Source organism: Octodon degus, unplaced genomic scaffold (assembly GCF_000260255.1).
Source record: "Octodon degus isolate 3935 unplaced genomic scaffold, OctDeg1.0 scaffold00092, whole genome shotgun sequence".
Taxonomy (NCBI): domain Eukaryota; kingdom Metazoa; phylum Chordata; class Mammalia; order Rodentia; family Octodontidae; genus Octodon; species Octodon degus.
Window position 1 is genome coordinate 5,075,047 of NW_004524668.1, and position 27,861 is coordinate 5,102,907.

Genomic DNA, 27,861 nt, shown 5'->3' on the forward strand with positions numbered 1-27,861 from the left:
GCTTATTCCACTGAGCCATCTCCCTAGCCCCTGGACCTGGGTTTTAAGGTGGGGCTTTCTGGTCAGCGGCAGTGCCCAGTGTAACTTCTCACCCTTGGGCTATTTTTAGCACTAAGAGCCCTTGTGACCAGTCAGCATTATGTTTTCTAGTTAGGCCTTGTCAGCTTAACAGACTGGTGGCCACCAGGTACAAGGTAAATGTTTTTATGTTTCTTTAGGGTTATAAGAAATGAATTTATGGGCCGGGGAGATGGCTCAGTGGAATAAAAAAAAAAAAAAAGAATTTGGGAGATACATGACAATGAAACTTGAGGGCCCATAAATGAAGCTTTGCTGGCATACACCCATTCTCATTTATTTACATAGTCCTGTGCTTCATTGACAGGGCCAAGTAGTTATAGCAACTTAGCGCACACTGGGGCCAGCCCCAGGACTTGCCAGTGCCCTGGTTGGACCATCCCTTGCTTTGACAGAAGGACAGCCCAGGTCCACACAGCTGATGGGACACTGCACAGCTGGAGTCCATGACTAGACTAAACTCTTGACTCAGTTCCTCCCATGTGCCAACCCCAAGGCCTTCTCTGGCTGACCAGCCCCACACGAGCTTCTCCTGACTTGCACCTCCCACTGGGCCCCTCCCTTGCCACTCACACACCACCAGCACAGACACTGCCAAGTCATTTAGTAACGGGCCAGGTGGGCACTTGTCACGGAGCTGCCCGCCACGAGCAGAGGAGGAGGGCCGCCTGGCAGAGCGCCTCACATTCGAGGTTAGCCAGGAACAGCATTTTCAGCTTCGTTTCCACCAAGCTCTTCTCTGTTAGCCTCTCAGCCAGCAAGGTGGCAGCTGACTGCTGGAGGAGCCAGGCGATCATCTTGTCTAATTTCAGATGCTTCAGGGCTAGAATATCTTCACCCCAGAGGCTTAAATGAAGCACATTGGCAGCCACACGGGCAGATGGTCTCTGCAACAGGAAGGGAAGCTGCAGCTTAGGACAGCTGCACAAGCATCCAGCCCACACCTATCTTGTGTGCACCATCCTCAGGGCTTTCCTAGCCCAGCTCTTCCGCTCCCTGCCCTCCCGACACCCTCGCTCAGCTGACCAATACTTGCTGCTCCCTGTGGCTTTGGGCTTTTCCAGATGTGTCGCTGTGTAGGGGCAGAAGCACGGTTGCAGTGCTGCCCACAGTGGGAAGGCCATGTGCCTCGTGTGTACGGTCAGGCTGGTCCTTGCCGGGCGAGGACCATTCTGTCATCACTGCCTACCTGGGTGTAGCTGCTGCTCTACAGGCCTCCCCTGAGCAGCCGCTGTGACCCAGCAGCAGGCCGTGTGCAGTGAGGGGACACTGTAAGTGGCAGGACAGCAGTTTGAGGCCAGGCCTGCCTTGGCTCTTACTGCTCAGCAGCATGTAGCCCGTATGTACTGCAATTACGTCTTCACAGACTTGCCTTTATGTTAATGTCACGGTGGCCAGCCTGCTCTCTGGAGATGTTCTGCTACCTAATTAGATCGCAGCCCTTTCTGTAGGCTGCGTCACTAGTAAAAATACCTCAAAAATGCATCCTTTTCCCTCTTTATAGCTTTTGTTGTCTTTTTGAGATGGGGTCTCACTGTGCAGTTCAGGCTGGCCTTGAGCTCATTTTGTAGCCCAGGCTGGTCTCAGACTCACAGTAACCCCCAGAGAGCTGGGATTACAGGTGTGTGCCCCCTCTGCCCCGGCTTCCTCCCAGTAACTTCATAAGCAACTGGCAAACCCAAGAAGCGGGATTGTTAGAATTCCGACTAGTGGTGGCCTCGTCCCCTTGCTCCCATGCTGTGGCTGATATCCGGATATTTCCTGAGACTCAGGCACTGAGATGCTGACCTACTGGCAGATGAACCCACTTCCTAGCACACAGCTGAACATGCTGTTAGCAGGCGGGGCCTCTGGAGGCTGTGGGCAGCCCTTTGAAGGACATCTCCTTTTTCCCTTCCCCGGCTCTGTCCAACTCTGCTAGCTGCTGCCATGGGCTGTGCCCTTCTGCCATGGTCTGCCACTGTAGATCCAGCTGACCATGGGCTGAAATCTTGGAAACCATAAGCCTAACTAAACCTTTTCTCCTTAAAACCATATGTCAGGTATTTTGTCTCGGCCAACAGAAGGGTACCTGATAGGCTTCTGTTTACACTCCCATCTACTCCATTGTCTCCTGTAGCTGGTCTTGCCCTGTGCAGGACACAGGCTCCATCTCCCACTGTAGCACTTGCCCAAACCTGACCTTCACTCTTGGATGTAAACAGAGTGAAATCTCCCATGCTCACAGTCCCCTCGAAGCCTGGGAGCAGCCTCACCTTGCTGGCCTCCCGCTGGAGCAGTGACCTCACCAGCTGTCTCACATCTAGCGGCACAGACTCGGGCATAGTGGGCAGCTGAGCTTCTCGGTAACTGCGGCTTTCCAGGTGGGCACCGCCCTGGCCATAAAAGGGATTGGCGAGCCCGAAGATTTCGTAGGCGATTGTTCCTACTGCCCAGACGTCAGCTTTGCTGTAGTCAATCATTACTCTGGGGCCAGGGCAGGCCGTGGACACCTGCTCGGGAAGCAGAGGGTGAGACTCACACGCTGGCAAATCTAAGGTTTATGCTTTTGCGTGTCACCTGGGCCAGAGGACTCAGAAACAGAAGGACCTGCTGAGGCTGTCTCAAAACTCACATCTGGAACATCCCAGAGACCCAGGTTAAAGCAGTGGCAGGGAAGAAGCCTCATGTCAGTTCCTTCGTGCTGTGATACTGTGCGGGTGTTTCTAATGGTGGTGAGCATGCGCAGGGGGACTCACCTCAGGCGCCATCAGGCTGCGGTTCCCGCCGAGATCCACATACCAGCTGGTGAAAGGTAACTGTAGGCCAATGCTCTCATCAGCCAGGCAGCAGCCAAAATCGGAGATCACCAGCCAGGGGCAGCCACCTGCAAAGTGGGGGGCAGAGGTAAGAACAGTCTCCTCCTCCTCCTCCCCTCTGGCAGGCTACCCAGTTCCCTACGGAAACTACCACGAGGTCCGGGGGGAGCTGGGCTCACAGGGACGGTGCCGATCCAGGAGCGCAGGCCAGCAAGACCTAGTCCAGAGTGGGCTTGCTAGAGAGCAGACTGGGAGGGCCAGTGACAAGGAAGTGCCTCGGGAAGAAAAGGCCACCAACTCCTTGGGCAAATAAGTAGATAAAAAGCTTTGCCTCCACGTAGGTAATTTTCTAGTAACCAGCTGTCCCAAGATGAAAGGAACTAAGGGCCAGCCTGATAGCTCAGGGGACTAAAGCGCCTGCTTAGGCAGAGCATAGCAGCTGAGTTTGATCCCAGGCGGCTGGGTTCAATCCCCGGCGGCGTGCCGTGCCGTGCCGTGCCGTGCCGTGCCGTGCTGGCGCACACCTTTAATCCTAGCACTTAGGAGGCTGAAGGTAGGAGGATCACTATGAGTCCGATCTACCGCGTAGTGATTTCCTGTACACCCTGTAAACCCTGTCCTAAATACAGGGAAGAAAAAAACAGAAAACAAAACCAAAGGAGCTGGTGTTTGGTTCAGATCATCTCTAAGGGGCACTTGCACTCCAGCAGTCTTAGATTGGAATTTAAAACCTCAATAAATCGAACATTGCTGAGTTTGAGGCCAGCCTAGACTATATAGAGTGTTCAGGGTGAGCTCAACTACAGAGAAAGATCCTCTCAAAAAAAAAAAAAAAAAATCCAATAGTACAACATTCCCAGGCGGTGGCCTCTGCGTGCCTGTGTCCAGCAATGGGGAAGTCATTATTTGCAGAAGCAGCATTTGAATGGCTTTCACTCTTTGAAAATTGTTTTCCCCATTAAGCTAAAGTCTACCTCTTTTTATTAAGAAAAAAACCACTGCATCTCCAAGGCTCTTCATCTGTAACTAGGCAACAGAGAACTTAGGAACTGTTACAGTGCTGTCGCCTAAACCCCCAGAGGAGAGTGGGGAAGGGGGGGAACACTTATGTACAGAGCTAAAGGAAGGCACGATGATTTAGGACAGCATAAAAGCCCAGACCTGCTCTCTGCACTCTGAGCTGTGAGGGGTGCAGGTGCCTACCTGCATCCAGGTCCACAAGGATGTTGTCGGACTTGAGGTCTCTGTGTGCAATGCCCTGCTGAACCAGATGGTCCACACCTTCCAACAGCTGCAGGGTCATCACGGTGGCCAGGTGGGGGCTTGGAGTGCTCACTTGAAGATACTGGCGCAGGGTGCAGGGGTAGCTGGGAGGGGACAGGACCTCTCGCTAACACAGCCCGCTCGCTAGCATCTTATCTTTTCCTCTGCATCTTCCTGTGGCTCATGGGTTTCTTTTCTCCTACATATCCTTCCTGCTGCTGCCCACCCACCAGCACAAAGTCTGGAGTCAGAGTTGACACTCTAGAGGTTCAACATAACTGCACAGGCACCTCTTTCCTTAAACCCCCAGTGCAGCAGGGATTGGTGGCTCCAGGGGTGAGGAAGGAGCAAGGGGACTAGGCAAGGAGCAAGGTGAGTCGGCAGCGTATGCAAAGCACTGGGGTTCCAGGAGGGGTTGAATCCACCCAAGGGAAGTGCTATTTGGAGCAGTGCACACCTGCTGCCTAGCTCTGTTCTCTGAAGCCAGAGAAGCACCCCAAGAACAGGAGAGCTCCCCCTGGGAAGGCAAGGCAGCTCCCAGGTCCTGCCATGCCCCTACCACTTACTTCTTCATAACAAGGAATAGCGTGCGTCCATGGCCCAGGCCTTCGGGATGGAGACGAGGGGGCAGCACATCTGGGTAGTCAGTGAGGGCCCCCGGCAGCAGAGGCACTGAGGAGGTGAAGGCGCGGAAAACTCGGATGATGTTGGGGTGCGGGACAAGCTGCTTGGGACCTCCTTTGGATTTTCTGGTTAGTCAAATAGGACAAATGTAGGAGGCTAGCATCAGAGACACCAAGTGGAAAAGAAAAAGATCCATGGCCACAACAAATAACTGCACTCATTTAGTTGCTAAATATTTACAGTAGGTTTGCTATGTTCTGGGTATTATATGTGGTGTTGTGAGATTTGTATTGTTAAGTGAAATTCTGTATCACTAAGTTTTCTGTTTTAATATTTTGTACTCTCTATAAAACAAACAAAATACTTACTGAGGAGACTCCACAGTGACGATGCCCCTACTCCATCTTTAGCCTATCTGCCTGCCCATCCACCCATCCATCATTCCAGCATATTCATTCATTCATCCATCCATCCATCCATCCATCCATCCATCCATCCATCCATCCATCCTCCCACCCACCTACCCACCTACCCATCTATCCATCCATCCGTCCATCTACCCGTCCATCTACCCATCCTCCCATCCATCCTCCCATCCATCCATCCATCCATCCATCCATCCATCCATCCATCCATCCATCCACCTACCCACCCTCCCATCCATCCATCCATCCATCCATCCATCCATCCATCCATCCATCCATCTGGCAGAACACAGCAGTCAGGGGGCTCTGAATCAGCCTGACTTTGAATTCCAGGTTGGCCACTGTGACTCCTGGCCAAGTCACTCATCTCTGGCTCAGTGCCAAGTGCTGAAGGGCTGAGGCAGGGGCACACTGCATAAGGCAGATAATACACTTCAAGTGCCTAGACTCATGGTTAGCAGCATAAGCACTCAGCGAATGTTGGTTGTCACCACTACTGACTCAATTGACAACTACTGTTACCACACTGGCCACTGTGCTAGCATGCTTTGCAGCAGGGCACAACAGGCTAGAGTCCTGTCCTCAGGGGTTTGTGATCTAATAGGAGAGGGCCATTTAGTGAGTAAGGAGTTAAGGACAGGGATCCTGCTTAAATTGTCTCCATGGTTCCAGCATCTGCTGAATGCAGAAATGAACACATGTAGTTAGTAGCTGTGATATCAGCTACCCATTTTGTCCTCCAGGAAGCCCCATGCCCACAAAGCCACTGAGGCACTCTGGCTGTATTTTGCAGTGTGGCTCTGAGGGTTGTGTGCTAGCCTCTCAACCAAAGCTGTGGGCCAAGGGTGGGTACCTGCATCAAGGGCAATGTGCCTATAGGCACATTTGGGAGTGTGAAGAAGCAATGGAGCTAACACTGGAAACATCCTAGGACTCCAGTGGGCCACAGAAAGTCAGAGGGTGCGAGCCAAAGGTCCACAGCAACAACCAACCACAGGGGGAGAAAATAAGGATGCTGATGGAGGACAGAGAACACAGCAGGGCCCAGAGGTGAGGCCAGATGACACTGAAAGCAAGACACTATCCTGACTTGAGCTTTGCGGGCCCAGTCCACACGCGCTCTTGTACCTCTCCTGCATCACCCTAGTGGGCTCCTGCTTCATGCAGCATGGTTCCTACTACTGGGCTAGAGGGAGGATCAGAACTTCAGCAAGGCTGGCTGGCCTGGCAGATGTCATAGGAGCTTGGAGGCAGAGATGAGGCTGTGCTGTAGAGGGGTGGGCTGTCTGATGGAGACCTGCAGCATGGGGGTGGGCACAGGACCCACGTACAGCAGAGTGTACACTCAGGAGGCTGCCAGGAGCAGCCTGGCCCTTGGGGGAAGGTGCTGTGGAATTCTGTATGCAGAGGGCAGCATACAGGAGAGGAAGCACAAGAATGAGGTAGAAAAGGCAGGGTGGGGATCAGATCACAGGGGCTCTGAATCCCAGCCCCTCGCTGAGCAAAAGCTAGGCAGGGCTATAGCAGTCTCAGGGATGGTGTCTCCCGAGATCCACTCTGGCTGCCCAGTCCCCTCAGCAGGCACTGACAGAACTAGGGTAAGCAAGTGAATGCCAGGATGAGGAACAGGGACTATTTCAGATAGGAGGCCCATGCTGCCAGTGCCAAAGGAGCCATCTCTAGTTACTCTGTGTCCTAGCAGGTGGCGCTCAGGTACGTGCTTTTCATTATAGACTTCAGGGCACAAGGACAATTCTAAGCCACCTAAGGGCTGGCTGGATAGCTCAGTGGATTAAAGCACTTGCTTAGGCAGATGCAGGGACCGGGGTTTGATCCCTGATGTGCTGTGATGGCCCTGCCCACGAGGCGCGCTGGGACTCAGATTGAGACTGGGTGTGGTGGTGCAAACCTGTAGTCCCAGTGCCTGGGAAGCTGAAAAACAGGAGGATCAATCACTGAGTCTGATCTGTGTAGTGAGACCCTGTACTAAAGAGAAAAAATTCTAAGCCACTTCCGCAGCTGCTGCCTGCAGACTCAATCCCCCTGCAGCCTCTCGGGATAGGAGGGTCTCTACATGGGCTCATTCAGTTTTTAATTCCGTCTTGCTGCTTTTCACAGAGCTAAGATCTAGAAATCCTCCAGGAAATCACCACAATTGCAGCACCCCTCCACCATGGGGTTCAAATGTTACGAGGAGCACAAGTGTCTCCTCTGTCCCCCAGTGTTAGGCATCGCTGCCTAGACTGTGAGCTGTGGTGCAGCTGCCATGTGCGAGCTCCTCACTCTGCTGCAGGCACCTCCTTGTCCTCATGTCTGCAAGGGCTGCTGCTCCTGCCAGAGGCAGTTCTGTGCTTCCTGAGGGGCAGCCTTGAGGGCCCCTGCTCTTCTGGGCTCCTGCTGCACCTGAGCTCTGAACTCCAGCACCTGTGCCCCGGGCTCTCTGCCCCACACCTGCAGGGCTCTGCTGCCACATTTGGGGGGAAGGGACCATTTTTGCCTTTTATACAAGTCTGCGGGTGCTGCAGGTCTCAGTGGAGTGCTCCTTCCCATGTGGACAGGGCTGATTTGTACCACCAGGTGACACTGGACCTGTACGCTGCTTCATAAAAATCAGAGACGTCTATTTTCTAGCACTGTGAACTGGGTAACACCTGTCCTCTCCCCTGTGTGAATTAGCAGTCTGCCTCGCTAGTCTGGGTCAGATGACTGCCAGTCTTTCCTGAGATCAACTGTCCACAAACCGATTCACAACACCAGTGTGCAGTAAGCATGTATCTGCTGTGTGGCTGGCCAGGCACTGTGCCGAGTGCTGGGGACACGGGATGACTTTGCTCTCTCTCTTTTCTTTTTTTTTTTTTTGGTGGAACTGGGGATTGAACACAGGCCCTGCGCCTTATTCTGCTGAACTATCTCCCCGGCCCCTGACTTTGCTCTCAAAGGCCCTTATTCTTACTAACACCTACCTGTATGCGACTGCTCCATACTCCCCAGCCAAGGCCACTCGGCTAGCTGGGACCAGCTCCTGGCTCATCTTGCTGAAGATGGCTTCGCTGGAAGAGCCCGCCTGGAACACAGTCATGACACAGCCAGGGTTACACAGGTGAAGGCAAGTTCCAAGCCCTGCTTGTGATCTGGACCAGGCAGATGCTGCCCAGAATTGGCTTTGATCTTCAAGATTAGAGAACCTCTCAGAAGGATTAAGCTAGAACCAATTCCTCCTTGGAGATAGAGGTGGGCTGCTCTCTGTGGCAACTTGGAGGATGCTTCCTGCACCTCAGACTCGGTGCCCAGGTGCCTGGGGCACGAGGACAGCCACAGTGGTCAGAGCACAGGGCGCCTCTTGCTGTCAGGGGTGTCCATGCCCACCACCACCGGGTCATCCTGCAGACAGGTGGAGGCTGACAAACGCCACTGGATCAAGCTGTGCAGGACCACAGAGCAGCCCTCCCATGCCCCAACAAACAGAAAGCCACAGGAGGATGAGCACCTGATTGTCCTCACTGCATTATGAACAGCCCCCAGGACCTATGAAGGCTGATACGCCCAAGAAGATCCTGTAATAATCACCAGTCCTTCCCTTTGGTGGTTACAACATCTGCCACGGGAAGCCTGAAGCTAAGTGTGACTTTTCAGAGACTAAGGATTTGGCGATGTGTTAGCGATTTACCCAGCCTGGAGTGCAGCAGTCTAATTACCTTCGCACCTCAAATCAAAACAAGAAATTGTCCGGGTGGGTGGGCATGGGGGTGCATGCCTGTAATCCAGCACTCAGGAGGCTGAGGCAGGAGGATTGCTGTGAATTCAAGGCCAGCCTGGGCTACAAAGTGAGCTCAAGGCCAGCCTGAACCCCATAGCAAATCACTGTCTCAAAAAGCCAAGAAAGAAGAAAAGAAACTACACCGGTGTCCAGCAGGAGCTGCCATGGCTTTGTCTGCTTTAGCTTCAAAACAATGCTTTGAGCAGGAGAAAAACACTGAGTCCTGATGAATGTTCTGAACCTTCTTTACCTTGCAATGGCAAGGTAAAGACGTCAAACAGAAATCTGTTTTGTTTTTTTCAGGGGGTGGAATGCTCTTCAACGCCCCAAAGCCTTTAGCCCTTCCAAGAGCTGACAACAGGGAGGTGACAAAGCTTTTGATGGGGAGGGGGCGCTCAGAGGACAGCAGCCTGGCCTGGCGCGTCTTCTCCAGGGAGGCAGGTCATGGGAGGAGGGCAAGGGAGGAGAAGATGGCTGTATGACTGACAGTCAGGTTAGAACTTTAGACACTGGCTCCTCAGAGTGTGGGTCACAGACCAGTGGGCCTGGCATGACTGAGAATTTGGTGAACAGAATCCATACTTTCAGGCTCCACCCATGCCTGACCTGCCCAATCCAAATCTGCCTGATCCCTAGGTGAGCTGTGGCCATAATTTGAGACATGCAGCTTCAGAATCGCATGTAACTGAGCAAGGAAGCCTAATCACAGCACCCTTTCTCTAGAGAACCTGGGTCCTTTCCTGCCAACCTCAAGGAAAAAGACTCCACCAGGTCCACTTAGCTGAGCATTTGGAGAAATACACACTTGAACGAAGACAGCTCCGGTGCTTACCGAGATGTTCCACATCATCTTGATGGCAAGGGGAAAGGCAGGGGCCTCTGGAGCCTGCTCCTGCTCTCCTTGTGGGATGACATCTGGGCCTCTTCCTGGCAGCAGCCTGGTGCTCTCTGTCTTTTTCAGGTGCTGGGGCAATGCGGGTGTGGTGGCTTCATACACGGCAGCGCTGCACCCCTTGCCGAGGGACTGTCCTATCAGATAGTCCTCCAGCCGGAAGCCCTGCCAGCGTCGTGTGTCCAGTGGGTCAGGAACTGGCTTGCTTTTCTGGGTAAAAATTGTCTATGAGGAAACCAAGACCTACCATGAGCCAGGGAACTCCAGGTAAAGGCAAACAGAGGAGAGAGGTACAGTGAGGCTGGGTAGGACTGAGAGCCAGTCACAACACCCACGCTGGGTTGGACTGCCCACGCCAGCCCTGTCTCATCTCTGTTTGGAATAATCTCTCTCCCACTCCAGGCTGCATGGTGATCAGAGTATACCAGACAAGTCAGCAAGCAGGTGAGCACTGGGGCCTGGCAGCCGCCTCTGTGGGTATGCTCTCCCTGCAGTTGTGGGCTGCCTGACTGCGGAGCCAGCTTTCTGCAAAGACTCTGTCTGACAGCTCTGGAATGGCTAGCACAGCTGTGGGATCAACAGGGACGCCAGGTGGTCTTGGCAGGGAGGGGTGAAATCAAGAGGAGCCATGAGCTGAGTCAATGAGGGCTGTCTTCCCGGCTGGCGCTTGGAGGACGCTGCCTGGCCAGCACTGGTAGGAAAGGCAATGAGCATGTGTGTGAGAGTTCTGACAGGAACAGATGGGGTGTGGGTGCTGGGACACACAGCCCACTCCCAGACTCTGAGCTGTGGCCCGCATCAGGTGGCAGGGGTGATGTCATTTCTCATCACCAAAGCTCCACCTTTGTCCTCCAATGGCCTGATCTGGTGACCTCCTCCTTTCCAAATACATGATCAGTTGCCCACGAGTGTCAGGGCATTTGGTACCCACCACAGCAGTGCCTACAGGGCACTCACCACTAGACACCTCTGCCATCACAGGGTCCCTGCACCGCCCCTGGCCAGATCACCTCACACTGCTTTCATGTACCGCTCTCCTATTCCCAAACCCCATCATGAGGCTACTCAGTACTGTCAGCCCTCCATACTTGCAGGCTCTGCATCTAGGATTCAGCAACTGTGGATGGGAAATACTTGAAAAAAATTGCAACTGTGTCGAACATGTATAGAATATTTTCCTATCATTATTCCATAAACAGTGTACTAGGATAACCATCTGGGTGACATTTACATTATATTGAGTATTCTAATTATATTGGGCTCCTGCAAACCAGGAGGATATGGGCAGGTTCTATGCAAATGCTACACCATCTTTATTAAGGGTCTTGAACATCCATGGCTTCCGGTATCTTGCGGGAGGACCTGGAACCCATGTCCAACTGAGCCTTGTCCTGGGCATGCTGCCAGTCCTTAGCTTTCAGCCACTCCTCTCTGAACTCCAGCTCCCACCACACCAGCTCCCACACCCCTATGTCCTTGGTCTTTTTCTGCCTGGTACTTTTCTGTGCACCCATCAAACCCAACTCAAGTTCCTTGCTGTACAAGTGGCCACCATGACAACCCAGGCCACAGGTCACCTGGAAAATTCCTAAAGCACTCAGTGGCTATACCTAACACTACCATTCTGAACTTTTTAATAAAAATGAAAGTCTAAGCCAAGAGTGGTGGCACACAACTGTAATTCCAGCACTTGGGAGGCTGAGGAAGGACTGCCATGAGTTTGAACCCAGCTTCAACCACACAGCAAGGCCTTGTCTCAAAAAGAAAGACTGCTCTTTCTTATCTTCCTAACTTACTAATAAGTTAGGGACTTTTTTTTTTTTTGGTCTTGCTTGTTTTTTGGGACAGGGTCCCGCTATGTAGTTCAGGTTGGCCTTGAACTCACTATGTAGTCTAGCTTGTCTCCTTTTTTTTTTTTTTTTTTTTTTTTTTTTTTTTTTTTGGTGGAACTGGGGATTGAACTCAGACCCTTGCGCTTGCCAGGGAAGCACTTATTCTACTGAGCCATCTCCCTGGCCCCTTTAGCTTGTCCTTGAATTTGTGGCAATCCTTGTGCTTCAGCCTCCCAAATACACTATCACACTTGGCAGCCAAAAGTTTTTTAAACTTCATGGAGCAGAAGCAAATTTATAGAGCAATCCCACATCAACCATGATTTTGAGAATAAGATACAGTTTTTTAACTTTTTTTTTTTTTTGAGAAAGGGTCTTACTATGTGGTTCAGGCTGCCCTTGAACCCAGCCCCTCCCACCCACCCCCAGGCTGCCTTAAGGGCGGTCTGGTGTGGCATGTGGTGGTGGGGATCAAACTATAGTCCCTGTTCCTGGCTGATTTTGCTCAAGAAGGTGTGGCCTTGACCTCATGGTGATCCTCCTGCCTAACCCTCCCAAGTCTGGGATTCCAGGCATGGAGCACCACTTCTAGGTACCATGTGCTGTGTTTAGGATCTAAAATTTCCTCAAAGGGCTCATGCCTAGGCAATGGCTTCTAGAAGGTGACTGGGTCACAAAGCTCTGATTTACCAGTGGATTAACCCATTGAGAGGTTCCTAATCTGGGGTAAATTTAAGAAGTGGCAGTGGCTACCGGGAGTGGAAGAGGGGAACGCACCCTTGAGGACTCTCCCACCTCCTGCCTGCCAGGAGGGACTAGCTGTACCCAGCTCACGGCAGCTCAGAAGCAAGGGGACTGAGGGGCTATGGACTGCAAGCTCTGTGCCTCGAGCCAAGCCACGCTTTCTCCTTGACGCTACAGGGCCACACCCTTCAGCCATCTTCAAGTAGGCAGCTCAGTGGATCGAGCACAACCATGTGTGTGTGGCCATCACCACCCACCCCAGACCCTCTCGTTCTGCAGAACTCTACTGATGAAGTGGTAACTCTGGTCCCTGCACTGTGCCAGGCAGGAACCGCTGGTTCACTTTCTGTCTCTGAACCTAGTCTGGGAACCTCTTAGGAGTGGAGTCTTACACAATTTGTCCTCAAGGTTTGCCTAGGTCACAGTATATATCAGAATTTCCTTCCTTTTTAAGGAAGTATTAGAATATTCTGAGGGCCAGCCAGATAGCTCAGTGGATTAAAGCACCTACTTAGGCAGGCTCAGGGATGGGAGCAGCGACTGCCATGCCAGCCCTACCCCTGGGGCGTGCAGCCCTGCCCCTGGGGCATGCTGCTGAGACATAACTGAGACTGGGCGTGGTGGCGCACGCCTGTAATCCCAGCACCTGAGAGGCTGAAAACAGGAGGATCGGCATGAGTTCAATCTAGATAGGGAGACCCAGCAGAGCCTGTACTAAATACATTTAAAAAAACAACATTCTACTATATGTAAATAAACACTTTGTTTACCTGTTTTCCAATCATGGACACCAAGGCTACTGTTATGGTTTGTGTCTAGATGTCCCCCCCAAGCCTCATGAAGTCATGGGGCAGATTCTAGAGTTTGTAATTAATTCATGACCCAGTGCTGGGATTATGGGTGTGAGTGCTGCACCTGGCCTGGCGTGGATGGCCTGAATGCAGCATACAGGAGACAGACTTGCTCTCTGCTGCCTTTACTCCTCCCCTTTGCTCTTGACTGTTTTCCTCTGCCCTGAAGGGCTACCCTCCGCCATGTGCTGCTTTGACTTGGAGCCAGCTGATTATGGACTGAAACCTCAACTAACGGTGGGCTAAATAAACCTTTCCTTTCCTTGATTTTGGGTGTTGGGTGATTTGTCCCAGCAATGAGAGAAGAGTAACTGAGACAGCCGCTTTCATCTCCTGACTACTGTTAACTTAGCTGTTATGAACATGGCCATATAAATATCTGTTGATGTCCTCGCTGTCGATTATTTTGGGTGTACACTCAGAAATGGAATTTCTGGGCTGGGGAGATAGATCAGTGGTCTAAGCACCTGCCTGGCAATCACAAGGACCTGGGTTTGATCCCTGGTACTATGTGTTGTGCCAGCCCCAGGTGCAGAGGTGGAGCCAGCCACTAAAACCAGGCGTGGTGGTGCATGCCTGTAATCCCAGCACTGGGGATGCTAAAACAGGAGGATCAGTATAAGTCCAAGCTGCTTACTGAGACCCTGTGCCAAATAAATAAAATTTAGAAGTGGAATTTATGGATATAGTAATTTTGTTTTTAACTTTTTCTTGGTTTTTTTTTTTTTTAGTATAGGGTCTACTGGGTCTTACTATATAGACCAGACTCAAAGTGATCCACCTGCATTCAGCCTCCCAAGAGCTGGGATTACAGGTACACGCCACCACACCCAGTCTCAATCCCATCTCAGCATGCCCTGGGGGGTGGGGACAGCATGGCACACGGATCAAACCCCGGCTGCTACGCCTGTCTAAACAGGTGCTTTAATCTGCTGAGCTATTTGGCCAGCCCTGAATTTGTTCTTTTTGCTTGTGTTTGTTTCTTTTTAAACACGCCTCCTTCCAGGAGTAGAGAACAGCTATGATTTTATTTCAATCTGACATGACATGGAATTTTAGTACTGCCAGAATAATCAAATCTGGTGATTTTGTTTAAGAACAGTCAAATGCCTGATTTTTCAATGCAAAATTAATGACACAGGAGGACAAAGCACATGTTCAGGGTAAACTTAGGTGGGTTAATCTTACAAAAAAGGGGAAAAAACCCTTCTTAGTTTTAAGCAGGATTTGTTAAATTTCCCATTCCTGGTTTCTGTTACCTAAGCGGCGGCCAGAGGCAAGATCAGGGGTTGGGCCCTCGTGTGGACCTCCTCTGTCAGCCCCAAATGGCAAGAGCTCAGACAGGAGACTGCTGAAGAGAAACAAGAACTCGGTGGGAACCAGGAAACGCGAAGGCTTCTTGATCCTTAGCCCTCTGAGTCCTAGAGTGTGTCACTACACCCTGTCCCCTTCCACCCTGTCTGTAAAGTGCAGGACTGAACTTCCTGAAATGAGTGGCTCCAGGCAAAAACTGGCCTCTCGGAGAGGGTGGAATTCTGGCCACCACAGCCTTGTGCAGCCTGCCCTGCTGGCCTTCTCTCCAGACTTGCCAGGCCATGGCCAGCCAAGTTCCTAAAATAAATCCCTCTCTCTAAATATACACACCCTACTGGTTCTGTCTGGTGAACCTGACTCTGGGACTTTGGTGGAGCAAATACAGAGGTTCTGAGCTATTTATTTTAAGTATTTAAAAAGCCTAGGAACCCCTATGCATCCAGTCACCAGTGATAATGCTACAAGTTTGGTGTTTTTTTTGTTTTTGTTTGTCTTTTAAAAGCTAGGGCTTTTGCTTTCTCTTGCCACTGGTAGTTTCTATTGCAGTTTCAGCAGTCATTGTCTAAGTATTTGGCTAGCTTGGACAGCCCGGATCAGTGTTAAGGGCACAGATTTTGGGCACCACATTTATTAAGAGATTCTGAACAAGTCAGTTCACCTCTCTGTACATGCCCTCCTCCACAAATTAGGGATTACTTATGACACAAAACAAAAGAAAAAAAAAAAAACAAAGTTATGACAGCTGTCATTAACTTTTTAGAAAATGTACACAAAGCCATTTGCTACTAGCACTGTAAGTAGCAGCACATTTTCCAAAACATGCTGTTTGAGGAAAGGAAACAGTTAAGGAACTAGGAGCTGTTGGTCTCATACCAAAGCACTGCTAAAGGTAAAATAAGTCAATCTCCGTTGGTTATTTTCAAGGACCTTAACCTCCTTCCACCCACCCACACCCACCACCAATTCAAAGCTGCGCTCCTGTCCAGGACGACATTCCCAATTCCCAACCGAGGACGACCCACGCATTTAGTCCTGCCGGGGCTGGCTGTCCCGCCCGTCTGCCCCGCCCCCCGCAATCCGCTAGATCTCAGGTTCCGGACTACCCTAACGCCCTTGACTCGGGCCCTCTGCCCCGCCTGCCTACTAGTCCCGCCCCATCTTGCCTTAGGGCCCGCCCCCAAACACTGCCCAGCCAACCCCGGCTCAGGGCCTGCGGCCCACCAGCCCCGCCCTGCCCCTGGCTCCACCCACCTCCAGACACGCGCACTCCTAGCCCCACCCCCGCCCGCGCGCACCTGGATGTCGCGGCAAGCCGAGGCCGCCCGCCGGCTCTCCGCCTGCTTCTCCTCGATGAGGCCCAGCCCTAGCCCGAAGGCTAGAAAGACCGCTCGGCCGCAGGGGCCCGCGCCGCCCCGGGCCCGCGCCACGAACTGTCGCTGGAGTCGCGCCGCCAGCCCGGCCACCGACTGGCGGAAGAAGCGGTAGCGGTCGGGCAGCCGGAGCCCGAGTCCTCGGGACACTGCACCGAGCACCGCGGCCCGGCCCGGGCGCCCTCCACGACTCCAGCCTGCCGCCGGCCCAGGCCGCCCCCAGAGGTAGGCTGCGCCGGGCTTGGCCGTGAAGCGCAGCAGCAACACTCGGCCTAGGTGCAGGCCGCGGCTCAGCGTCTGTCGCACCGCCATGGTGGCACCGCGACCGGTCCCGCCGCGGCCGCCAGCGTCTGGGACGCGAGCGACAACAAACTTGGGGGCGGTTCCTTCGCGCAGGCGCTGTGGCTGGTGGGCGGGGCGACTCCCGCGGCGCTTCCCAGGCTGGGCGCGCGAGGGCGCTGTGTGCACACCTGGCGCCTGGGTCTCTGGCCACTGTGCTTTTGGATGACCCGGGTGGAAGGTTGCCAGGTTCTCCTAGTACTGCTCCTAGGCACAATCGGGAAATTGAAACAGAAACTAATATTTATTATCATCCACTGTGCCAGACCCTTTATATCTTTCAATATGCCCATCAAGTAGACAGAAATGTCATTTTTATAAAGGCAGCCGTGTATGGTGGTGATGTGTGCAAGTAATTACTGTGCTCTGGAGACTGAGACAGGAGGATGGCTGAGGGTTTGAGGTCAGCCTGGGCTATTCAGTGACACCCTGTCTAATAAAAACCTATATATTGGCAGATAGGATAGTGTCCAGAGTCACATAAAGTGTCAGAGCTGAGATTAAAGTTCGCAGCACTCAGACTGTTGAGATCTTTGTCCTTTTCAATGCCCTTTGCCTTGTATACAGGTCCATAGTCCTGGGACTTATTTCCACCCCAAGAAATCTCAGCCAAGAGCCACAGTTTAAGGGACAGTGAGCCAAGACATTAGGAGGCTTGCCAACTCAGTTTGTTAATGACAGATCCCTGCCGACTGTTAGGGATCCTGATACATGGATCCCTATTGAGTCATCTGTTTTTCTTTCTCTTATCCCTTTTTTTTTTATTAAATGGGAACTTTCAAATATACACAAAACAGAATATATAGTGAACCTCAAATACCCTGGTTCTGCAAATAAATAAATAAACCCAAATCTTAGGCAGAGAACAGTGGCCGGGGTTTGATCCCTGGCATGCCAAGCTGGCCCTGGCCCTGGGCAGGGTGTGGTGGTGCGTGCTTGTAATCCCATTGTTTGGGAGGTTGAAAACAGGAGGATCACTATGAGTCTGATCTGTGTAGTGAGACCCTGTAGACCCTGTACCAAATACATTCAAAAAAAGAAAAAGAAAAACCAAATCTTTACCTAAATTTTCTGTTCTTATCCATTTTAAAGCAAATTCCTGACATCCTATTATTTAACTTGTAAATACTTCATTATGTAAGAGTTGAGAACTCTTTTTGAAACATAAGGGCTGGAAAGATAGCTAAAACAGAAACATAAGCATAATTATTATCTCTAAAAAGATACCCTATAGGGGCTGGAGAGATGGCTCAGTGGTCTAAAGCACCTACTTGAAACAAGCTTGGCAAAGCACAGGGACCGCAGTTCGATCCTCCAGCACCACATGCCAGCCAGCCCTGCCCCCTGGTGGGCTGAGCTGGCCACACACACACACACACACACACACACACACACACAATAAATAAATGTAATAAATAAAAATAGAATAAATAAATATAAAAAAAGATACCCTATAATATTAAATACCCAGGCAATATTTAGATTTTCCTATTTTCTCATTTTGTATTAGTTATTAAGACTGAGATCCAAATGAAGTCTATACTATCTGTTCCATGAATAATTCTTTAGCTAGGGTCTAAATCATCCCTGAGCTGAGGTCCATTTTGTGTCCCTGTCTTTTTCAACTGTTCCTGCAATCTTGGATACCTCTACTACTTCCCAGAAGGCTGGCTGAGGATAAAAAGTCCTGAAGCAGGTTAAAAAAAAAAAAAAAGTAGGTGTGGCCTTGTGTCTCTGTATGTGGTTGGGTAAACTTCTGGGCAAAGACACATCTGTCAGGTCTGAGAAGTGTATCAGCTTGGTTGAATAGAAAGACAGCTGAAGTGATTTATCTCACAGCTTATCTGCATTTTTAAAAAATTATTTGGTACAGGGTCTACAGGGTCTCACTAAGTAGATCAGACTCATAATGATCCTCCTGTTTTCCGCTTCCCAAGATCTGGGATTATGGGTGAGCGCCACCATGCCCAATCTCATCATCTGCATTCTTTTTTTTTTTAATATTTATTTATTTATATTTATTACATTTATTTATTGTGTGTGTGTGTGTGTGTGTGTGTGTGTGGCCAGCTCAGCCCACCAGGGGGCGGGGCTGGCTGGCATGTGGTGCTGGGGATCGAACCGTGGTCCCTCTGCTTTGCCAAGCTTGTTTCAAGTAGGTGCTTTAGACCACTGAGCCATCTCTCCAGCCCCCATCTGCATTCTTAAGTGGAAATAGGAAGCTTGCACATAGAGATCAGGCAACTGAAAAAAGATCCGTCTTTTTTTTTTCTTTTTGTGGAGATTGAACTCAGGGCCTTGCACTTGCCAGGCAGGCGCTTATGCCACTGAACTATATCCCCAGCCCAAAGATCCATCTTTGGGGTGGGGGAAATGGCTCAGTAAAATAAGCGCTTCCCTGGCAAGCACAAGGACCTGAGTTCAATCCCCTGTTCTACCAAAAAAAAAAACAAAAAACAAAAACCTCCCAAAGATCCATCTTTCAACTGGTGGACTAAACTAAGGGCATAAGCTTGGATCCATCCCTTACTTTTCTACTGTACATTTTGTACTTTAGCAGTATAGTTGCTGGCTGTGCATCTCACTACCTTTTCCTGAGGGATACAGAAAGCAATCTCTGTGTTTACCCACTTGGTTTGATGAACAGCCAGGAGTGTGCATGTGTGCAAAAGTAGAATAACAGCATTTAATTCCACCAAATTTATGTTCCAGCTGACTGGTTTTGTGTATGTTTACCCAAGCATCACAGAGGGTCTGGTGGACCCACACCACTCCAAGATTTGCTTCAAGAAAAAGTATATCTTTTGAATTTTTTGGTAGAAATAGCCCAGTTCGATACAACGACACCTGAAAAACCATATTTGCAAGTTTTGGAGGAGGCCAAAAAGGAATCATCAGATTACTCATGCTGGGATGATAACGATGATGCATTATAGTAAAATACGTGCTTTCGCAACAGAGTGGTGTGAGTGGATGATGATGATTATGTTGTTGATGATGGCCTGGACACTGGCCACGTAAGCTGAAGTTCCTGTGACTGTGAAATAGAGCAAGGATCGACTGACACAGACCCAGGGAATGCAGACATCCTTGATCCAGATGAGGAAGATAGCAACAATCTGAGTACCTATTTGACTAGTCAAAAGGTTGAGAAAATGGCCACACAACCAAATGGAATGATCCAATGTCAGAACTAGGTCTGAAAATATAGTGAAGATCTTGGCAGTGGTGAAACATATTGGATAGCACTGCCATTCAGTGTTGGGGATTGTCACATGAAATGCTACAAGATGCTGCGAAATACACAAAGGCTGAAATGCAAAGCAAATGTTCTGTGTGCACTAAGAGCCATGTTCAAAAATGTATTTATTACAACACCTCACTAGCTGAACTGAAAGCACGCATAGGTCTGCTGTACCTAGTTCTTATGGTAATCGCAGGAATGCTAAAGACTTACAAAAAAGTGATGGGTCAAGATATGACATAAAAATTTATCTTCTTGTAGATGCAAAGACATATTATGCTTTTAGGTTTGACATTTCCTCTGGAACTCGGCCAGTCCTAATGGACTTTATTCATATAGTGATAAAGCAAATGATGTTGTGAACAGATTTGCTACTCCTGTCTCCCAAACTAATTGGAATGCAACATTCAACAATTGTTTTACCGGTTTCCAATTGTTACATTTGCTAGCAGAGCACAAGTTGACTAGTACAGGAACTGTACCCAAGAACAAAGCAAAAATTCCAAATGAATGTTGCAATTTCAAAACACAATTGTATGGTACAATCTTTGGATTTCAGAAAGATAACATTGGCCTCATCTATGGCAAATAAAAACAAAAATAAAAACAAACTAGTATTGCTGATGTCAACATTGCACTATAATGGAAATATTGACAGAGAAATCTTGACAAAACAGAAGCCTGAGATGGAAACTTCCAACATTAAAACTGAAGATGGAGGGGGCCAGGGACATGGCTCAGTAGAATAAGTGCTTGCCTGGTAAGTGCAAGGGCCTGAATTCAATCCCCATTTCCACAAAAAAAAAAAAAAAAAAAAAAAAAAAAAAGCTGAAGGTGGAGTAAATGTTTTTTTAATAAGTTTTACAACAACCATGATGGCACTTGAAACAAGACATTGGCCAGTGGTTGTGTTTTACTTAATCCTAAACATATGTGATATAAATAGCTTGCTAATTCACAAAGAAGATAACAAGTATGAAATATTACAAAGAAACTTTCTTAGAGGATTGCAACTGGAACTCAGATCATTTACAGCAGAGGAAAACCAAAATGTTTCTGCCCAGGGAACTATGGAAAAAAATTGTGGATCACATTGGTGAACTGACAGGTGAACCGGCAGGGGCAGCATCACAAAGACCTACTAGGCCAGAGCTGGCCAAATAGCTCAGCAGATTAAAGCGTCTGCTTAGGCAGACACACAGCAGCTGGGGTTGTACCCATTCTGTCTTACTAACCTGTTTTAAAAGTGTCTCATTGCTGCTTCTTTCTCAATAAAATTGATATAAACAAATAAAAAATAAAAAGCTATGTGAACTACAATGTAAACGTGAACAGAAGTCTACCAAAGAAATAAGCTTTTTTTCCATTGTCACACTCAAGACAGTCTTTGCATATGACAGCTGTGTGTTCCATACACAGGTATTGTGTACGCTGATCATTCATATGTTTTGTTTTCCTGTAGGGCACAGTTGACATCTTTTTGCTTTTTCTATTGATCTACTAGGTCTCTGTTTTATTTTATTATTATTTTATTTTTGTATTTCAGTAAGGGTCTATAGGGTCTCACTACTTAGATCAGACTCTTAGTGATCCACCTGTGTTCAGCTTCCCAAGATCTGGGATGACTGGCATTCACCACCATGCCCAGTCTCAATCACCATTTCAGAGTGTCCTGGGGGCAGGACTGGCACGGCATGCTGGGGATCAAACACCAATCTGTCTGCCTAAGCAGTTGCTTTAATCACTGAGCTATCTGGCTGGCCCTTGTTTATGTTAAATACACAATACATACTAAGAATTTAATAATTTGCCTGGTACAGCAATACACACCTATAATTTCAGCATTTAGGAGACTAAGGCAGGAGCATCACCATGAATTTAAGACCAGCCTGAGCTACACAATGAGTTCATGACCAACCTGAACTTTGTATCCCAAAAGCCAGTCAATGTTGAAAATGTTAATACTTTTTAATTTTTAATGCTTTTGTAAATAAACACTCAATAAATATTAAAACCTCAATATTTTGTGATTTTTTTCCCCTGGGAAGTACTCATTGTTTAATAGAACTCATAAAATGAAAATTAGTAATTCACCAAGAGAAATATTCTAAAGGAGGGCTGGTGAGATAGCTCAGTGGACTAAGTGCCTGCTTGGGCAAGCACAGGAACTGGGGTTCAATCCCGTGTACTGCATGCTGCACTGGCCCTGCCCCAAATGTTGGGATTACAGGCATGCGCCACCAGGCCCAGGCTCAATTGCCTTTTGGCGCACTCCAGTGGTGGAGCCAGCATGGCAGGCCCGGGGATCAAACCCCAGGCCCTGCGCCTGCTTGCACAGGCACTTTAATCTACTGAGCAGTTTTTGTTTTTTTTTTTTAATTTTATTTATTTATGTGTGTGTGTGTGGCCAGCTCAGCCCACCAGGGGGTGGGCTGGCTGGCATGTGGTGCTGGGGGATTGAACTGCGGTCCCTGTGCTTTGCTAAGCTTGTTCTAAGTAGGTGCTTTAGACCACTGAGCCATCTCACCAGCCCCTACTGAGCAGTTTGGCCAGTACTTGTTGAACATCCTTTAAAACTGGAAACAAAGGGCTGGCCAGATAGTTCAGTGGATTAAAGCACCTGCTTAGGCAGACATGGGCCAGGAGGGTTCAATCCCCAGCATGCTGTGCTGGCCTAGCCCCTGGGGCGCACTGAGATGGCACTATGAGACAGCCATTGAGACTGGGCGTGGTGGTGTGTGCCTGTAATCCCAGTGCTTGGGAGGCTGAAAACAGAAGAATCACTATGAGTCTGATCTGTGTAGTGAGACCCTGTAGACCCTGTAGTAAATACATACATTTAAAAACAACACCAACAACAATAATTGGAAACAACTCAGTTGTGCCTGGATAGTAGACTGGATAAATTGTGGTATATTTCTCTCAATGGAATACTAAACAACCATACAGGTAGACAGTCTACAACTATGTGCAATGGCAGGGATCTATTTTCTAAACATACTGATGAGTTAAAGGCAAACTAAGGAGTAAATGCTGTGTGATTCTATTTATGTAAATTTTTTTTTTTTTTTTTTGTATTTTAGGGCAGGGTCTACAGGGTGTTCAGGGTCTCACTACTAGATCGGACTCATAGTGATCTGCCTGTTTACAGCCTCCCAAGAGCTGGGATTACAGGCGCATGCCACCACGCCCAGTCTCAATTGCCATCTCCCTGCACCCTGGGGGTGGGGCCAGCATGGCAGGCCCCGGCCCCTGCACCTGCTTGCACAGGCACTTTAATCTGCTGAGCTATTTGGTCAGCCTGTAAAATCCGAAGACAGCCCAAACCATAATCTACAATGATCTATAATGAATGATTCAAGTCAGGACTGCAAGTTCCCTTGGGAAGGTTGTTACTGGGAAGGGACTTAAAAAGACTGAGTACTGATGACATCCTCTTTCTTGATTTGTATGCATTCATGTGATGAAAGTCCGTATCAGTGTATATTTCATTGAGACAGGAGCTGGGGGCCTGGCTAGCCAGCTGGACAAGTGGGTGTGACCTTTTAGTCAGGCCAGGGCCCATTCTCCCAAAAAACATTTTGCAAGCCCTCTACCTGGAACTAACCAGAAAGTGTTATGTTCAGTTCTTCTGGTGTGAAAGAAAGGAGGTTTTTGATGAGATGGCTAGATCTCACGTCAGCCTGAAGAACGGGAGGTTCAAAGGATGTCAGCCACTAACCTCATGGCCACTGTGAGTTTTCTCACTCTGCAGAGACCGTACTTCTTTTCTTACCTTTAAAAAATGTAAAACCTTGCTACGTTTTTGGCTGGTCTTGTTCATTTCTTTGTTTGGACAGCAAGAACCTGTATAAAAAGAAAATCCCTGGAAAGAGCCCACAAAGCCCTAGTAACATTGTGGTTTGTACAATTTTCTGCATGTGAGTTCCCCATTTCTTTTTTTCCTTCCTTACCTGTTTCCCTGGAATTTCTTTTTCTTTCTTTCATCTGTTCATCCATTTATTTGTTCTTTCTTTCTTTTTTTTTTTTTTTTTTTGCGGTACCAGGGATTGAACTCAGGACCCTGCGCTTGCCAAGCAAGCACTTATTCTACTGATCTATCTCTCTGGGCCCTCTCTGGATTTTCTGAACCCTGCTCTACCACTGAGCAACACCCCCAGTCCCCGTGTGTTATATTTAAATAATATTTTAGATGAAAATCTTTTTAATGCAATGAAATTTTTTTGAAAATTCTAGTCTAATTCATTAATGGTCTCAAGTACTTAAAAAAGTGAATTTACAGCAGATAATGTGTTAAAGTTTATGAAATTTACTCACCTATGTTTGCACCTAGTGGTTTTAAACAACCATATTTTAATAATGGACTCTGTCACATCATAAACCTTGTGCTGAACTTTGCCTTGCTGGGGTGCACATCTCGTCCTATTTAAACAGCATTGTACTTTCAACTGTTTAGGCCAGCTGACTTTAGGGGAAACCTCCTCCCTGGACCACTCTTATTTTTTATTTATTCGTTTTAATGTATTTAGTACAGGTCTACAGGGTCTCACTACACAGATCAGATTCCTAGGGATTCTCCTGTTTTTGGCCTCCCAAGTGCTCGGATTACAGACGCGAGCCACCACACCCAGTCTCAATCACCATCTCAGGGGCATGCAGGGGATGGAAACCCTGGACCACTCTTATTGAACTTTGTTTATTTTTTTTTCAGTACCAGGGATCAAACCAGGGCCATACAAATTCTGGGCAGGCACTCTATTGCTGAAACACATCCTTAGTGCTTTTTAAAATTTTGAGATTGGAATCTGGGATCCTCCTCTCTCACCATCCTGAGTAACTGGGATTATAGGCTTGGGTCAGCATACTCAGCCCCGGGGCCAGTCTTTGATTCCCCTGGAGGTAGCAACTTGAGGAAGGTGGAACACTAAGATAGAGAATGGGCACCAGTTTTATATTATTATTATTATTATTATTATTATTTTTTTTTTTTTTTTTTTTTTTTTTTTTTTTTTACCAAGCCACGGGTCATCCCTCAGAAAGCAGCTGTCACTGAAGGAGAGTTTCAGGGATCTGATGATTTCTGTTCCTCAGACTTGCTTGGCTAGGGGATGGACCCCTGGCCAGGGGCAGGTGGACAGCTGTGTCAGTACAGTAAACATGTGTGTGCTCTGATTCCTGTTACTATAATTTTCTCAAAGGGAGGACTTTTTATAGGTAATCATATTTATTTGAAAAAAAACCCTCTAACTCATAAAAGCATATGGCAATCTGATATTATCTTTAATTTTTTATTGATCTGATAAAAATATAAATTATAATTTAATTTAATTTGTTTATTTATGGTACTGGGGATTGAACTCAGGACCCTGTGCTTGCCAGGCAGTGCTTATTCTACTGAGCTATCTCCCTGGCCCCATAAGTTAGAATTTTAAATGCTCTGTTGAAATTCTCCGGAGAACATTAAGGAAGAGAATGCTCACCCATCTCATTCAAAGCTTAAATCTACCCATCTTGTGTGTCTATCATTCAAGTTCTGCTCAATGTTTACAAAGAAGGGACAAGAGGTTCTGTGAGATGTCTAATGTTTTAGCTACAAGGACTTCTCTCTGACTTCCCAGAACATAACCTGTGACCACCAGGCCAGCAATGACTACACAGCTTGTGAGGTGTCCTGTTGGTGACCTGGAACTAAGTGGTGCTTTTGTCAGAGGCCTTTGTCCTTCTAGGCTGTAAACAAGCTCAAGCACCTGTGATGCGACTCACTTGCTGGAAGTGGGCCCTCTAGTCTGATGGGAAGTAACCTTTTCTTGTCAGTTGGGCTTGTAGAGAAACCTGAGTTGCTCCTGATAGCTCTGAATACAGCGTGTGACACTGCACTCACTGTCTGACGTTTGTGTGGAAAGGTGGGGGAGGGGTTATCTGCACAAAGGGACTTCCAGCAGTGCTTGCAGGGGCTCCACGTTCTCCTTCCCCCAGCCACGGCCATAGCCTTCCTGCACCTTCCTCAGACGCTAGCCCTGATTGCGTTCATCCACACCTGTTCTCATTCGAAGGCAATCTTTCCATGGTGGCACCAAGGCTGCGGGAGGTGCCACCCTTGGGCTCTCCCATCTCTGCAGTGTTTCCCTGAGGTGGTGAAAATGGGGATGTGAACTACAGTTTTTGGTCGAGATAGCTGTTTACATTGCAGATTTAACATTCTGTACAAGAGAGGTACATTTATTCATTCGCAGAACATTTATTGAGCATCAACGATGTACCAGGCAGGCTTTGATCTGCTGAGACACAAGAATGACAGGAGGATGGAGGGGATGTTAGGAAAACACAAGCTCCTTCCGTGGTCTACATTCTTCTCGGTGGGCACACTTGGGCCTTCCGTGTGCCTGTTCTTTCTTGGTGTGCAGACTGCGGAGTTTTGGTGAAGTACATAATGTCCCCAAATGCATCATTTAATCTTTTCCCAAAAGACGTAGGAAAGAAAGCTGATGCTAAAGTAGAAATGAAAAAGGCAAGATTTTTTTTTTTTTAAAAGAGAGAATTCTTGTGGGCTGTGTGACCTTCCCTTTCTAGACAGTGTCCTTTGGCACGGGTTCAGCCCTCTCTTGTCTCCTCCTGGCAGGGGAGACACACATTTCCCCAGAGCAGCAGCATCCTTTATCCACAGACCATTTCAGAAATGTTATCTCTAAATTGCTAGCAGAGGTAGAAAGGGATTTTGCTAAAACTGTTGACAGAGCAAAGCTGCAGCCAGATAAAAATCCTGCTACTCAAGACTCCGCGGCTGTGGGTTTTGGAGGTAACCGGCAGTGCGCAGTACAGAGAGTGATTTCAACAGGGAGATGCATCTCTGCGCTGCCCACACCGAGACAGATGAGGACACGGTGGCATCGGAGCAGGGAGGGGCTGTCCTTCCTTGGTGCAGTCAATAGTTTTGCTGTCCTGTGGTAAATCTTCAGAGAATGAATACCGGGCTGTATCACTTGCTACAGAGTCCTGCTAGCTCACTGTTCTGGTTTGGGGTTTTTGCAAGGGGAACAATATACTACACGACACATTTTGTAAGATTATTTTATGATCACCCAAAGAACTATATACAAAGAGTGCAGGGAATTGCTCTACATGCTACAGACCAAAGAATCCAGCTGAAATCCTAGAGCCGGCAACAGTGCCTCTCACAAGTCCAGTTGGAGGCCTAGAGCCCATGACAAAGACTCATGCAGGCCCACTTCAGGGATCTGCGCTGGGAAGGCCCAAAGGTCAGTGATAGAAGCTAGAAAGTCTATTCCAGCGGGATGAAGGATCCATGCTAGCAGGCTGAGGGATCAGGAAGAAATGCTCAAAGCGCCAGAGTTCTCTAAAAAAGCACTGCAGCCATCCTGAGCAACAGTGAGGTCCTCAGCTCCTCCAGCAATGAGGAGAGCTGAGTTCTTGTCAGGAAAACCAACATGACAAGTTTCTCCACAAGGCTGAGCAGTGCACCATCTTCCCTTCCAGAGCTAGGAAACAATGCTCAAGATGAGGACCAGAGCCCCGCCAAAATGAACTGCAGCCATTCTCAGTGACAATGAAGGTCCTGAGCTCCTCCAGTGACAAGAACAACCAAATTGATCAGGAAAGCCAGCATGACAAGGTTCTCCAATAGGATAGCCCAAGAGATCCAGCAGCTTCCAGCAGCTTCTCCGAACAGCTTCCCTGACAGCCTCCTGACAGCTTCTCCAGTTCTGCCTCTTATACTGCTGGCAGCAGTCCTCAGGTGGGCCTCCCACACCCAGCACCATGCTAGTTCACTCCGCTGGGAGGAACAAGTGACTACCAGTCGACAGTCCACTACCCTGACTGTTTGGCCCCAGCATCTTTCCTGCCCTCCTTCTGCCTTGCTCTTATGCTTCAGCAATACTGAATTCTTTACAGTCATCCCAACCATCATGGAAATCCCCAGAGTGTGATTTACTTCTCTAAAAATGTCCCCAGAAAGCCTTCCTTGACCCTTTCTAGACTGAACTGAATACTCCTTTTCTCTGTCCTCCTCCTAAAATGTGAGTTTTGTAAGAACAGGGATGGTGATGTCTAAAACTAGATTCCTGGCATGGGGCCTGCTCGGTCCCCAAGTTCTTGTATGAGATCCATTTAGGACCAGAAGACATGCAGGGGCAGGCTCGATCCAGGATCCAGGGAGGAGGTGAGAGAAAGGGGCATTTACTCAATAACATCAGGGTTATTATTATTTTTTTTTAAGGCACAGCATGGCCTTCTTTTTTTTTTTAAATTTATTTGTGTGTGTGTGTGTGTGTGTGTGTGTGTGTGTGTGTGTGTGTGGCCAGCTCAGCCCA

At 48.6% G+C, this 27,861-nt stretch overlaps 1 protein-coding gene across 1 annotated transcript; it reads right to left on the reverse strand.

Moving 5' to 3' along the window:
- Nucleotides 1-336: 336 nt before the first annotated feature.
- Pink1 (PTEN induced putative kinase 1) lies at nucleotides 337-16,314 on the reverse strand. The gene is made up of 8 exons (XM_004637648.2): nucleotides 15,874-16,314; nucleotides 9,778-10,062; nucleotides 8,152-8,252; nucleotides 4,706-4,888; nucleotides 4,080-4,243; nucleotides 2,817-2,944; nucleotides 2,334-2,570; nucleotides 337-965 (listed from the first exon to the last, which is right to left on the reverse strand). The coding sequence occupies exons 1-8, from the start codon at nucleotides 16,258-16,260 to the stop codon at nucleotides 708-710; spliced, it is 1,743 nt and encodes a 580-aa protein (XP_004637705.1). The 5' UTR covers nucleotides 16,261-16,314; the 3' UTR covers nucleotides 337-707.
- Between the last annotated feature and the right edge of the window lie 11,547 nt (nucleotides 16,315-27,861).